This window comes from Berghia stephanieae, chromosome 12 (genome assembly GCF_034508935.2).
Source record: "Berghia stephanieae isolate SIO BIC M18660-M18661 chromosome 12, UCSD_Bste_1.3, whole genome shotgun sequence".
Lineage (NCBI taxonomy): Eukaryota > Metazoa > Mollusca > Gastropoda > Nudibranchia > Aeolidiidae > Berghia > Berghia stephanieae.
Genome location: NC_088371.1, coordinates 9638712 through 9654369, shown reverse-complemented (window position 1 = coordinate 9654369; position 15658 = coordinate 9638712). Strand labels below are relative to the sequence as shown.

Below are 15658 nucleotides of genomic sequence, written 5' to 3'. Positions count from 1 at the left end.
GATTAGAGATAGAGAGAGAGAGATAGATAGATAGGGCTATTAGAAAGGAAGAAATCGGATACCAGTCAAAAAATTCTTAATTTTCAACTTCAACACGTTGACACCATTCCTTGTGACTTGAGAAGTTTTATTGATTTACTTTTACTCACTTTCAATATTATTATTTTAAATCAGAACACAGTGAGACGTCAAAATTTATTGCCTTGTGCATTCCTTGTACGTAACAATATGACTCGGGGGGAAAACGAAACAAAAACGAACAAACAAAACAAAACAAAAAATTAAAAAAAAAAAAATAGAATACAAAAAGTTAAGAGAACAACTTTATAGTTATAGGGTCTTGAATATGTTTGAGGAAGTGTCAGAGAGAGAGAGAGGGAGAGAGAGAGAGAGAGAGAGAGAGAGAGAGTGAGAGAGTGGGGGTGGGAGAGCTTAGAGATAGAGAGAAAGATAAATAGGGCTAGTAGAAAGGAAGAAATGGGATACCAATTCCATTAAAAAACACAGGTGTGCTCGAGGTCAGTGATCGATGTGAAAAGTGACCAAGTAGAACCTTACTTGGGCAAACAATACTAAAACTTTGATCTCCTTGGAAAAATCATCGGTTTTGATAATCACAAAAACATTTTATTTAACGGACTCGGAAACATTAAAAATAGATGTATATGTTAAGGAAGATGACTCTACGTTCTTTTAAGGCCTCTATTGTTTTTAAAGGTTTGATGGCGCTTTTTGATGTCATTGGGGTCATGTTAGGGCTAGTAGAATGGAAGAAGTGGGATACCAGTAAAAGAAATCCTAGTTTTACAAGACATGATAGACAATGAACAATAGACTAGCCTTACAAGACAAGACAAAGGACAAGGGATGATTTTGAAAGAAAAGGATGTTGGAAGAAAACAAAGTCAATACTGCCCGGGAGGACGGGGGAGGGGGGGTACAGGCGTGGTCAAGGCCAGTGATCGATGTGAAAAGTGACCAAATTGAACCTTTGTTGGGCAAACAATACTAAAACTCTGATCTCCATGGAAAAATCATCGGTTTTGATAATCACAAAAATTCTAACGGACTCGGAAAAATTAAAAATAGATATTAATGTTAATTTAAAATTAATGATAGAAACATTATTCTCTGTGTAGTAATTTTGGTCAAATTGGTCAGGCCAATGGCTATCTGGCAGCCACTGTAAGAAACTCGGGCGCCGATTTCGAGCAACTCTCAATCAAGACTTTCCGAGAGTAAATAAAACTCTGTAAATGATATTATTAAGCCGTCAAATTGCCATAAATTTTATGCCTATCCATTTATGATGATGCCTAACCTACAATAGGCCAGTATTGACTAAGGTAAGTATCGACGATATTTGGTCCTTTTTAAATATTTTTGTTTCCAGTGGACTGAATACCCAGCTGTGTTTTCAGTACACTGGTGGACTGAAAACACAGTTCCTTTTAAAAAATAATCTTGAGACACTGATTCTAGAACGAGATACAGGGCAAGGTAGATTTAGCAGTTTATCATTCCCTTTCGTTCTCTGTTTTATTTCGCAGATTAATGGAATAATTCCTTAAGCTCATCGGCCTATCGTCTCTTTCAATTAGTATTTTCACCCGTGGATCTTTTGTCAGGCGTATATTTATTCAATTTGTCAATATATATATATATATATATATACCTGGGCCCTACTAATTGCTGTCCGGAGCCGCACGAGGTCATCTAAAGCATTCTGAAGCCACCCTGACGCCCCCAGAGCTGTCCGAAAGCTTTCCAGAAGCCGCGAAGAGCAGTATCTGGAGGCCATCTGAAACATTTAGAAGACATTCTTAAGCTCTTATAAACGTCCGGATCCATCCAATACCCTATGGGACTGTCCGGAGGCCATTGAAACATTGCCTGCATCCACGTAGAGCCTCCGGGGGTCGTTCGGAACCGTCTGCTGCCGTCCGGGGTAATCTAACGTCTAAAGCATTCTGGAGCCATCCGGACGGCTCCGGGATGCATCTGGAATGCTTTGGGAAGCTCTGGGGGCCTCGAGGTGATTCAGGATGATTTAGATGTCCTCCGGACGGCATCCGGATGGACCCCTTGAGACTCTAGGTGGCCACAGACGGTTTCTTCTAAATGTTTCAGACGGCCTCCAGCGGCTCCGGACGACTCCATACGACATTTAAACGGCTCTGGACTGCTCCGCGCGGCTTCGAACAGTTCTGAAGGTCTCGGGATGGCCTCAGAATGACAGATGACCTCCGGACGGCACCAGACGGCATCCGGACGACCCCCCCCCCAAGGTTCCAGGTAGTATCCAAACAGTTCAAGAGGCTTCTGAATGGCTCCTGGCGGCTCCGGGCGGCAATTGGATTCACTAGTCTAGTCTGGTGTCACGTCGCCCAGCAACGGCGAGCAGCCTGGTTCTAAACAAAGAAAATGGGTACTTTTTATTCTTCATGCTGGCTAGAACTTTTCATATGTCATGTGATCAGAATGTCTAAAAGTCAAAACATGATCATATTTGTAATGTTTTTCTCCTCTAGATACACTTTTATGCTCGTCGGAGAAATATTTCATAAGGGCGTCCGCCATTGTTCCGATAGTTTAGAGCCATTTACTAAGTTACCATGCGTCATTACGAGGGAAGTGACGTCATGACTGTTGAAGCCTATTAGAGAAGGAGATTCAAACTTGGAAGAAATATAATTTTAAATGCGAAACCGGGGGAGATTCAAACTTGGAAGAAAAATAATTTTAAAATGCGAAAATTTTGAATGAGAAAAGAGAGAAAGAAAATTGACAATAAAGTGCTCATACTACCTGGCTAAGCATCTGAAGTCTTAGAATCTGCCTATGGTTATGGTACGTGAACTAAAATTTGGCCTCAAAAATTGTCTCCTCAATGTTTTTTGATACTTTATGGGTAAATGGCACCGATTTAAGGATTTTTAAAATAATTTATATTATCAAGTAATGGCTACTTTCCACGACGCCCTGCTGGAGGTTCACAGATTCCCTTTATTCATCCCATAAGGGAATTATTATTACGGCCGGACTGACTATTTTCACCGTACGGTGAGAATAGAATTTTTGTCTATTTCCACCGTACGGTGATAATAGCCTGACAGATTATTTTCACCGTATGTATTAGCCAATCAGAAGCCATGATACTAACTGTGACGTATGTGCCTATGCATCCAGCAGACTATTAGAATTCGACCCGACATCATTTTCTTCCTGCGTGCAGACCAGTTTAAAAAAAAAGAAAAAGTTTGCCGAGAACAAGGGAGGCCTCCCGAAAGCTCCTCGTTATAGCATTTCTTCCAATTTGTACTTTTCACTTTGGACCTTTTGTCAGACGTTTATTTATTTAATTTGTCATCCAAGTTAAAAATTTCCTAATTTGACCATTGTTTTGATTATCGGCCGCCATTTTGATTTGTGAGGTATTGAAAGGCAGTGCAAAGCAGTCCTAGGGTTGTTTTTGTTTTGTTTTGTTTTTCCTATTAGGGGTAGTTAAAGGTACTAGGTTGTATTTTTTCTTAGGAGCGAATATTTGGCATGATGAGCTTTCGGAAGGCCTCCCAAAGCTATAATAATACAGGCGGGATGGCAGATTCAGAATTGGTTACAGTTACCGATGAAGCTTTGCAATTTCGTGGCGGCGATGGGGTCTCGAACCCGCGACCTTTCTGGTACAACAACACCTGGCCGGGGAGGGCGTGGCTCTACTGTATGAGTATGAGCTATTCACAACTCGAGCAATAATGATTTCAATCTCTATGTCTATCTTGAGCCGCTACCCCCGACTTCTTAAGGTCATGGGTTCAACACAGATAAACGCCGCGAAGTTTGTTAACTACCAAGATACCATTATCACCATACAGTGAAAATAGTGTGTCAGGCTATTATCACCGTACGCTGAAAATTGTCCACCAAAATATTACGGGATGGTGAAAAAAGTCTCCCACACTATTATCACCATACGGTGAAAATCGTCCACCAAGATATGACCTTATGGTGAAAATAGTCTCCCACACTATTATCACCGTGCGTACGGTGAAAATCGTCCACCAAAATATTACGGGATGGTGAAAAAAGTCTCCCACATATATCACCCTACGGTGAAAATCGTCCACCAAGATATTACCGTACGGTGAAAATACACAGTCTCCCACATTATTATCACCAAGATATTACCGTACGTGAAAATAGTCTCCCACACTATTATCACCAAGATATTACCGTACGGTGAAAATAGTCGGCCCCACTATTATCACAGTACAGTGAATAATATAACCTCAAGATAAAAATCGTCTCCCACACTATTATCACCGTACGATGAATATAGCTTTACACGCCATTATAATGAATATATGTAGTCTCCCGCACTATTATCACCGTACACTGCCTGAATATAGCCTTCCACACCATTTTCACCGTACGGTGAAAATCGTCCACCAAGATATTACCGTATGGTGAAAATAGTCTCCCACACTATTAACACCGTACAGTGAATATAGCCTGCCACACCGTTATCACCATACGGTGAATAATGTGTCAGGCTATTTTCACCGTAAGATGAAAATCGTCTCCCACACTATTATCACCGTACAATGAATATAGCTTTCCACACAATTATAATGAATATATGTACTCTCTCGCACGATTATCACCGTGCACTGAATATAGCCTTCCACACCATTATCACCGTACGGTGAAAATCGTCCACCAAGATATTACCGTACGGTGCAAAAAGTCTCCTGCACTATTATCAGCGTACACTGAATATAGCCCTCCACACCATTATCACCGTACGCTGAAAATCGTCCACCAAGATATTACCGTACGGTGAAAAAAAGTCTCTTACACTATTATCACCGTATGGTGAAATTCGTCCACCAAAATATTACCATACGGTGATAAAAGTCTCCCATACTATTATCACCGTACGCTGAAAATCGTCCACCAAAATATTACGTGACGGTGAAAAGTCTACCACTACCACACTATTATCACCGTACGGTAAAAATCGTCCACATGGATATTACTCGTACAGTGAAAAAAGTCTCCCACACTATTATCACCGTACGGTGAAAATCGTCCACCAAAATATTACCATACGGTGATAAAAGTCTCCCATACTATTATCACCGTACGCTGAAAATCGTCCACCAAAATATTACGTGATGGTGAATAGTCTACCACTACCACACTATTATCACCGTACGGTAAAAATCGTCCACATAGATATTACTCGTACAGTGAAAAAAGTCTCCCACACTATTATCACTGTACGGTGAAAATCGTCCACCAAAATATTACGGGACAGTGAAAAAAGTCTCCCAATTTATTATCACCGTACGGTGAAAATCGTCCACCAAGATATTACGGTACGATGAACAAAGTCTCCCACACTATTATCACCGTACACTGAAAACCATCCACCATAATTTACGGGACGGTGAAAAAAGTCTCCCACACTATCATCATCGTACGGTGAAAATCACCAAGCTATTACCGTACGGTGAAAATAGCCTCCTACACACGGTCAGGCTATTATCACCGTATGGTGAAAATAGCATGACAGACTATTTTCACTGTGCGGTGAAAATAGCGGCTTCCTTATTATTATTCTCTAGGGTCTATTCCAAGGGAAGACTGGAATAACGTCAGCCGCAGTGCAGCATGGCAAATTGAGCTAGGGCGAGGTGACTTGTTCAAGGTCACACAATGCAGCGGCGGGTGATCGAACCCCCAATAGCCCCAAAGAGGAATCAGAATACATAAACAGCTGAATTTGAGATCAAAAAGAGGAATCAACTTACTTTTATTGACTATGACATGCTTTGCAACAGAAAATGTAATAGACAATCCAAAAGTACTCAAATGATAAAATATAATATGTGTAAAAATGTGCAGGTTGTGTAAAGACTAAAAAGTGTGTCAAATAATAATAGAGGACACGCATGTTCTGGCAGTCTCAGTCTCAGAGCAAAGTATTGAATGGACGGTCCTTGTCTGGACCCTCCTCCCCCCCCCCCCCCCCCCCCACTCCTCAACACACACTTAATCAAACAAGCGTGCGGGCCGGCACATACACACAAATACACAGGGATAAAATTTAATCGTGAAAAAAGCTGACCTTATGCAATAATATTACAGATTCGAGCCAACATATAATATTACCGAGGTCATTGACCTCATATATTGGCGTCAACATAATAATAATAAAACTTTGGTCAACTCCCCTCCTAAAAATATAATATAATCTGACATCAGCTGCACACACTTTGAAGGGACTAATCAGACACACAAAATGTGTGTTGATTGACCATAGGAGATGCTGACGAAATAAACCATAGCTCACTTTTTTTTTTTACTAGAGATTTTTTTTTAAAATTTTCCTCGATTGGAAATGTGAAAAGCGGAATTTTTGCCCCTATGTGGATATGGATCTGGTATTGTTTGATCAGATATTACTTGAGATATATACCACAGTCATATCTAAAGATTAAGAAGCAATTGTTGGTGTCCTTTAAATGACAGAGAACCCATGATAAATATTGGCTTTATGATATTTATGGTTTTAAAAGACTGATAAGGATTACCCATAACAATATAAAGACGTATTTCAAATTATTTACTTTGTAAGTAACATTACATTCTTTCACTTTCAAGGATTTTAACTTCAAGTGACCATAACTCAATAACCATTGCTTAACTGGCAATTATGTTTCCACTATGATAAAATAAAACAAGTTAACTATCACATAAAGTAAAATAATCAAATCTGTACGGTGACATTATAATATAATTCATATTTTATTCAATGTACTTTTGGTAAAATACTAAATTTTAGGTGCCTTTTTATTTCATACTGTAATAATTTATTTCTGGATGAATTTTTTTTCATTTAAGAGCAGTTTTAAAGAAGAAAGATGGGTCTTTAAGTAAACTGAAGAAAACCTGACTCATAATTTGAAAATTTAGTCACAGAATAATTTTGAAATGCATGTTTTATGCATAATTTTCCTACTCAGTGATCTCCCTTTACTCAGTCGTCTGCAGCGGTAATTAATTACTCTTGCAAGTGGTACTGTCATTCAGGCTAGATCACAGAAATCCAGGCTTTTTACTAAATGTTCAGTTTCAGCACGATTTTCAGTGCCGTATCTACCAACTGAGCGTTCGAGATCCTCCCCATTTTTATGAGTGTTTGCGTGTGTGAATGTCTGCTTACGTGTATGTATATTACACATGTCTTAATTCTTGATGTGACCGCACCACTGTGAAAATTGCATACTTGATAATAAAATCACAAGAAGATGGAGCACATCTGCAACACGACCGACATCGAGAAACTGGCGGCTTGGGAACAGAGGCACTGTATGGAGTTTCATCCAGAGAAATGCAATGTCATTTCCATCTCCAGAAAGAAATCTCTAATCATATGCAATAATTCCAAGCTACAAAACCACACCTTAAAGCACATAACACCAGCCAACGCTTAGGAATAACAATAAAGTCAGACTTAAAATAGGACGAGCACATCAACAACATCACAACAAGCAAATAGGACCCTGGGTTTCCTCCAAAGAAATTTAAAGATTAAATCAACAAGCCTAAAATCATATGCTTACAAGTCATTAGTTCGACCACAAATTGAATATGCATGCACTGTTTGGGACCCACACATAAAACATCTTTTTGATAAACTGGAGGCAGTACAGAGACGAGTCGCTCATTTTGTTATGGGAAATTATGAGAAAACATCAAGTCTGAGCAGCATGATTGATCAACTTGAATGGAAATCACTCCAAACTCTGAGGAAAGTAGCATGCCTGGCCATAATGTATAAGATAAAGAACAACCTGGTGGAGATTTCAAATCCTGATTTTCAAATACCGACATGAACATCCAGGACTTTTCACATGGACAGTTTCATCTCCCTGAATTTACAGCGGGAAGTTACATCTGCACCAACTTTAGATTTATTTTACAGAGCTTCTAGATCACTTCTGAATTTTCACCTTAATGTTATTGTTCATGTCTAGATCTTCATGACCTTAAAGGAAGATTCGGATTCAGAAGTTGAGCGTAGTCCATGGCCGAGTGGGTAGCAATGATTGGAAAACTCTGGCCCTTGCGTTATGACCTTAGATAAGGCATTTGAAGCACATTATCCCCAGTGACAAGAGATGTGAATGTGAAGGCATTAGCTTTAGGCACTGACATATATTTTTCAGTGCTGCGACAATAAAGGATGCATAGCAGACAATTTGTACTAATTGAAATGGAAATTTGGTGAAAAGTAGTCTGATTATGGAACAAATAAACCAGTGTGGAGTGCAATAGTCAGTCTGAATCGATTGAAATGCGTGATATGAATGATCATATATTATATGTATTTATCATGCTCTTGATCAACTTCATCTAAATGCCCATTCCACCTCAATGTGTTTCCTCTGCTTTCCAACCACTGAGCATTTAGGCGATCACCACTGGATAATTATTATTATTATTATTATTATTATTATTATTATTATTATTATTATTAATTATTATTATTATTATTATTATTATTATTATTATTATTATTATTATTATTATTATTATTATTATATTATTATTATTATTATTATTATTATTATTATTATTATTATTATTATTATTATTATTATTATTATTATTATTATTATTATTATTATTATTATTATTATTATTATTATTATTATTATTAATATTATTATTAATTATTATTATTATATTATTATTATTATTATTATTATTATTTATTATTATTATTATTATTATTATTATATTATTATTATTATTATTATATTATTGTATTATTATCATTATTATTATTATTATATTATTATTATTATTATTATTATTATATTATTATTATTATTATTATTATTATTATTATTATTATTATTATTATTTTTATTATTATTGTTAGTTGTATATTTTCATTTTCGACAAAGATCCAAGTAAGATCACGATTTACATCTCAGACTAGATATAGAGGTACATTTCTTCTATCATCTACTTCTGTTCCTCCTTTTCTCTAAGCCTGTCATCTTACTTTTCCTGGCATTTAAATGACCCAAGTCTGTTAGACCTCTAAAAACAAACAAAACAATTACTTTGAATACGTTCTTTCAAAACCCGGTGTGTTTTCGATGACCTTTACTTATTTTTTTTTCATATTTTTCATAATTAATCTGGCAAGCCTGGTGAAAAAAAAAGGTTCAGGGGAATACAATTTAGGTCGTCTTCTTGTTATTGCTAGACATAGTTTTACTTGAAAGATTTGATTATTCCCAGACATAGCCTTTAGAAATGGATGATTAGACACATCTAGTCTTTTCAAGATGAAAAGAACAGAGACCATTGAAAGGCACTTGATGCTTACATGACCTGTCATTACCTAAAGCACCATCAGACTAGCATAACAACAAAACAAGCACTCTTTGACATCTTTTCCATTTTCTCATCCATTTCTTGTCTTGTTTTTTTTTCTCCAGTGTCTTTCCTTACATCCTGTAGAGAGAAGTAAAGATGGAAGGGTCTTATAAAATTGAACCCGACAAACGTGAGTGGCTTTCACATGAAGATTTCACACACTCCAAGACATCACATTCGAATGTTGGATTGGAAGATGTTGTAGCGACAGAAGATCTAATGGAGACTAAAATATCACCAGAAACCTTATGTCAGTCTTCTGATGTTGGTGTTAAACTTGAATCAGTAGAAGATGAAAATATACCAGAGTTTCATCAACAGACCATGCAAGTCAATGTAAAGGTCAAAGATGAAGCAGAGAATTCTTCCCTCCCTTATTCACAATTAAATGGTATCCATGTTAAACTTGAAGATAAAGACATCGAAGTTGTAGACCTCAAGGTAGAAAAGTCTTTCCTCGCTTATTCACAATTCAGAGACGTCAATGTTAAACCTGAAGCTGTAGACATTGAGGCAGAAGAATCTTCCACCAATTATTCACAATTCTCTCATGTAAAGGTTCTACTTCAAGATGACATCAAGGCAGAGAACTCTTCCCATACCTTTACACAATTTAATGACGTCCATGTTAAACGAGAAGATGAAGGCTCACAGAGCATTGATGTCAGTGATAAAATTAAACTTGACGGCACAATAATAACAGAGATTTCTTCTATGACATCACCACTGGGGATACATTGTCAGGTGAGAGAACATTCTTTCTTTTACACATGGTCTCTGATAATGATGATAATGATGACAATGACGATGAGGGTGATGATTACAAATTGGAAAGTAACAGATATTGAACACAGCAGTCTACCAATTTCAAAGTTGATAAAAAATTGAACTCTTCGTCATTTCTCTCTGTATTCGTCAGTCTGTGACCAATTCTATCATGTTGCCCACTTGTTTTGAAAATTTGAAATGGACGAATGGACCTTACACTGACCAGTTATATTTTGTTTTGTTTGTTTGTTTGTCCAAACTTGATATAAACCTTTTCACTCTCAATTTCAGTTCACATTTTCTGAATCGATCACATCAAAATATCAACAAGATCCATTTGTTTACATGACAGATACTTAGTCCTTAGCTGAGAGGGAAACAATCAAATTTTTAGTACATATTAGTCTTTGGAGATGATTTTTTCCCCTTGTAACTCATCTCTCTTTTACGAATTGTTATGTTTTATGTTTTCGATATATTTTGTAGACATTTAAGTGTATTCCTCTCAGTAGGATCCATAGCTGGTGTCTGGATGAGACTTTTAGGTGATTTTTAACTAAGGTCATTGATAGGTGCTCTTGGAATTTACATCTGTTCCTTATTTGAACCATTCACCTTTGTATTTCTTTTTATTGGGTTGCTTTACTTGCAATTCTAGATTTTTTACTATCCCATTTTCTTCCTTTTACTGGGCCTGAAACGACCCGAAATGGGTCGTCAGCGCCATAAAAACCTTAATAACAAAAACAAAAGAATGTCTCTTGTCTACCAGATAGGAGTTTCAATTGATATTATATTCTTTACAAAGAAAGAAATGTTAATCTCACTTCAAGACCATCTTATAGTATAACGTGATACACTTAAGAATATCTGTGAAGTCACAGTGCCAGTCCCTCTTTGTTTACAAAAATTGTTGTGCACTGTGGCCACAGGTTGGCACTAAAGTAGCTGACCTGAAAAGGGTCTGTAGCTTCGTGGTATTTTTTCATTTTATTCTGTATTCTCTTCCTTTTTCAGGAACCCTGTAATGTCAACAAAGGAGACCAGAGTTGTACAACAACTTGTGAAGGGCCAGTCTATTCCTGTAGTTTGGGGTCAGAGGTCACATCTATGGTCATAAAGACTGTACAAGGTATTTTAATGATGAGGTTGATGATGACCACTGAATATTTGTCCACGTTTGAAATGTGGGACCTCTCAAGGAACTGTTTATTGTCGTCATTTCTTTTGGAGTTAGAAAAAAAGGGGGGGAGGTGAAGAGTTTATCAAAGTGCCAAAGTCGTGTCAATGCAATACATTCCTTCTTTCCTTTACTATAATAGCCATATTGTTACCAGGCCTGTAAATCTTCCGTCTATTGTTGGATTTCCGACAGTACAATTTTGCTCTATAAGTTCTTAAAAAGAAATATTTAAAAAAAAGATAATAGTAAAAATAAAATTCGTAACTCCAAAGAACAGAACCAATAAAAAAGAAAATAAAAGACTTTTATTTCGTTCCTCGAAAAAATTAGATTTTATTCCGTTTCAAATGCCGACTTTAAAAAACCAAAACAAAAAAACTTTTTATTTGTCGCATCAAAGACGAAACATGCCGTCTATCAGTTAGCCATCATGTCACCTACACGCTCCGTGAGACGTGGATGTATTCACAGCCTGGCTACTGTGCCACAGCCAGTGAGAGAGAGGTCGCGAAGTTCGGGCGATTCGTCTTCACACACACACACCTAGTCAGTAAATAATGCACACACAGAAGTGTGTCAAACTGGACCGGAAGATTTCTCTCTTTTTCTACCAACACAAATGCATATCTCCGTTTCTCATATCGTTTTCTCTATATTTTATTGGTTCCGTCCCAATGTGAGACCGAAAAAAAATATTGCGAAATAATTATTTTTCTTCGAAATATATATTCTTCTTTGAAAGCTCTCAACCACCGCACCACCTCCTCTTCTTTTTCTTCGTCTTCTTCTTCTTCTTCTTCTTCTTCTTCTTCTTCTTCTTCTTCTTCTTCTTCTTCTTCTTCTTCTTCTTCTTCTTCTTCTTCTTCTTCTTCTTCTTCTTCTTCTTCTCTAAGAATTAATCCAAATAAACGAAAGAATCAGCGTAAACATTTAACACAAACAGGAATGAAGATACTAGAGCACTAGACGTCTAGATACACATCCTTCAAAAGGGTAGGAACTGTTCTCTTCCTTTCATTTTACAACTAACTCAGACCTGGGACCTCAAATAATTGGGATTTTTTTATTTTTGGTACCATAGAATAAGGACCTCGTTATAAATAAGTAGGGGAAAGTGACATGATTTGACTAGTCAATTGACGTGTCATATCTGTGTTGTGTCCATATTTTTGTCTTGTTGTGTCTATTTTCGCGTGTTTAAAAGTTCCGACAATTTTTTCACCAACCATTTACAGGCCTGTGCCCAATGTACATTTTGTATTTTAATTTTATCTATGGTTCCAGTTTATTAGATCTCCCAGGCCTTCCAATCAATTATCAGCCAATGACAATCAGAGCATAATTAGTGATATCATAATTAGTTTATTATGTACAATTTTGGTGATAGTGAAAAGACATCCAATGCAATGCCAATACAATTGGTCACTTGTGACTTTCTGTAGTCCTATCTATCAGAATTAAATAGAGAAGTGGTGACAATAAACAGTCAGGAAATGTTTCCCTTGATGGATGACCTGACAGTAGAATTCTTTGTACAGTATTCTAAATATGTCAACTATTTTCTTTGGAATTCCATCCGACTCACCAGTTTTGGTCAACAATCCGTCCACCAACTTTCTTAAGATGGTATGAATATCTAAAAATCAATCTTTTATGTTAGTTATAATTATAATACACAAACATGTAATTGTTTCATCGGGGATAATTTATCACTTTAATAGATTTCTAAGTTATTGTTTTGTGGAGGTAAGAATGCTCTTGTCTATTTCTACAGATAGCAACGATGTTGACAGCTGTGACCAGTCTTTGAATGATGGACTTCATGAAGACATCCAAATTGAAATTGACGTAGATGAAACTACAAACAGTTGTCTGGAATGGCAAGAGCCTGGCACTGATTTCCAGAACAATCAGGATACAACTTTGGACCATCTTTCCACAAATCACAATAGACCAGACCAAAGATTTGACTTCAGCGAAATAGATGAGTCTCAAGTCGATACAAAATCTCAAAACACTACAACTTCCCAGTTGCAAAATCACTCAAGACTCCTAACTGGAAAACGACGATATAAATGTGTGACCTGTGGAAAGGCATTTAGTCGGAATTCACATTTACAAGTACACGTTAGAACTCATACAGAAGTAAAACCATTTAAATGTGTGACTTGTGGAAAGGCATTTACTCAGAATTCAGATTTACAAGTACATGTTAGAACTCATACTGGAAAAATTCAATTTAAATGTCCAACCTGTGGAAAAGCATTTACTCAGAATTCACATTTACAAGTACACGTTAGAACTCATACAGAAGAAAAACCATTTAAATGTGTGACCTGTGGTAAGGCATTTATCTTGAATGCAGATTTACAACGACACATTAGAACTCATGCAGAAGAAAAGCCATTTAAATGTCTGACCTGTGGAAAGGCATTTACTCTGAATTCACATTTGCAAGTACACATTAGAACTCATGTAGGAGAAAAGCCATTTAAATGTGTCACTTGTGGAAAGGCATATTATGTGAATTCACATTTACAACGACACATCAGAACTCATACAGGAGAAAAACCATTTAAATGTGTGACTTGTGGAAAGGCATTTGCCCTGAATTCACATTTGCAAGTACACATTAGAACTCATGTAGGAGAAAAGCCATTTAAATGTGTCTTTTGTGGAAAGGCATATTATGTGAATTCACATTTACGAGTACACATTAGGACTCATACAGGAGAAAGACCATTTAAATGTCCAACCTGTGGAAAGGCATTTATTGTGATTTCACATTTACGAGGACACATTAGGACTCATACAGGAGAAAAACCATTTAAATGTATGACTTGTGGAAAGGCATTTACTTGGAGTTCACAATTACAAGGACACGTTAAAACTCATACTGGGGATAAACCATAATAATGTGTGACTTGTGGTAAAGCGTTTACTCAAAATTCATATTTAAATCAAGACATCCGAACTCATACAGGAGAAAGACCACTTAAATGTGTGACTTGTGGAAAGACATTTACTCGGAATTCAGATTTACTGTGACACATCAGAACTCATACGGGTGAAGAGAAATTTTTACCCATAATTCAAATTTACAAGTACACGTTAGAACTCATACAGGAGAAAAGCTATTTAAATGTGTCACTTGTGGAAAGGCATTTACTCGGAGTTCACAGTTACAAGTACACGTTTAAACTCATACAGGGGATAAACCATAATAATGTGTGACTTTTGGTAAAGCGTTTACTTACTCAAAATTGATATTTAAATCAACTCATCCGATCTCATACAGTAAGACCACTTAAATGCATGACTTGTTGAAAGGCATTTAAATTTACTCAAAATTCACATTCACAACGACACATCAGACACGATTGCTTGGTTCATCATACATCGTTCATTTTAGTTTTCATGGCACCTGCGTGATTCATCACTCCACACGAGTGCCTGACCAGAGGTCAGCGAGCTGGAGCTAACTGCCTGCAGACAAACGTAATACGTTGCATATGATTGTTATTTTTCTTATCTCCCCGGCACTATACATGCCATCAAATATACCCACTGGTCTAGAATAAAATGAATTGTAACTATATCTACAGCAGCTTTCATTTTTTTATTTCTAAGGACATGTGCTTATTAGAACAGATATATCTTTTCCCTAAAACGGCCTCTACTGTGTGTAAGTGATTGGCTTGAGTGATTTTTAATTTAATTACAGTAAATCGTTTAAGCAAAGAGTATTTGCTTAAAAATTGCGTTATAATTACTTAAGTTCCTAAACTTGATTTTTGGTTAAGTTAGAAGCTTGCGATTATTATATTTTTGAAACTGTGATGCGAAGAACAAAGTAATTCTAGAAATTAGTGACCAATTTTCATGAGTAATTTTTCATTAAGATTAAAATGATTAAAACATCTAATTAAAAGGGCACAGGTAACGGTTAAAATTTTTGTTAAATTTGCCTTGTGGTATTCTTACTTACTTACTTACTTACTTAGGCCGCCCCTTGGGGCGCCCAACATGAGCCAAAAGTCTTCGCCATTCTGTCCTGTCCTCCATAAGCGTACGCAGCGCCCGGGTGTTGTCCATTCCTGTGTCATCTAGCAGACAGTCAATGTAGGTTTTATTCTGCCTGCCTCTGCTTCTGGTTCGCTCAGGTGGTTCCCATAGAACAAGACTGCTTGAAATCTCCTCCTTGTGTCTCCAGCAGTGCCCCGCAAGTCTCAGTCTTCTCTTTTG

At 36.9% G+C, this 15658-nt stretch overlaps 1 protein-coding gene across 3 annotated transcripts; it reads left to right on the top strand.

Moving 5' to 3' along the window:
- Positions 1 to 1254: 1254 nt before the first annotated feature.
- Positions 1255 to 15011, top strand: LOC144958060 (uncharacterized). Of its 3 annotated transcripts, none has more exons than XM_078889660.1 (4): positions 1255 to 1346; positions 9525 to 10206; positions 11248 to 11362; positions 13188 to 15011. In XM_078889660.1, exons 2-4 carry the CDS (start codon positions 9559 to 9561, stop codon positions 14324 to 14326), a joined length of 1902 nt encoding a protein of 633 aa, XP_078745786.1. In that variant the 5' UTR covers positions 1255 to 1346; positions 9525 to 9558; the 3' UTR covers positions 14327 to 15011. The 3 variants fall into 3 exon arrangements, with proteins under 3 accessions (XP_078745786.1, XP_078745784.1, XP_078745785.1); XM_078889658.1 differs by lacking the exon at positions 1255 to 1346 and adding an exon at positions 2802 to 2850; XM_078889659.1 differs by lacking the exon at positions 1255 to 1346 and adding an exon at positions 2842 to 2911.
- The last annotated feature ends 647 nt before the right edge of the window (positions 15012 to 15658 follow it).

What these genes read in the sequence shown, in the direction of transcription:
- LOC144958060 (XM_078889660.1), top strand. Translation starts at nt 9,559, where the DNA reads ATGGAAGGGTCTTATAAAATTGAACCCGACAAACGTGAGTGGCTTTCA. An exon ending in CACTGGGGATACATTGTCAG is followed by an intron (nt 10,207 to 11,247) that starts GTGAGAGAACAT and finishes TTCCTTTTTCAG; the next exon opens with GAACCCTGTAATGTCAACAA. An exon ending in GGTCATAAAGACTGTACAAG is followed by an intron (nt 11,363 to 13,187) that starts GTATTTTAATGA and finishes CTATTTCTACAG; the next exon opens with ATAGCAACGATGTTGACAGC.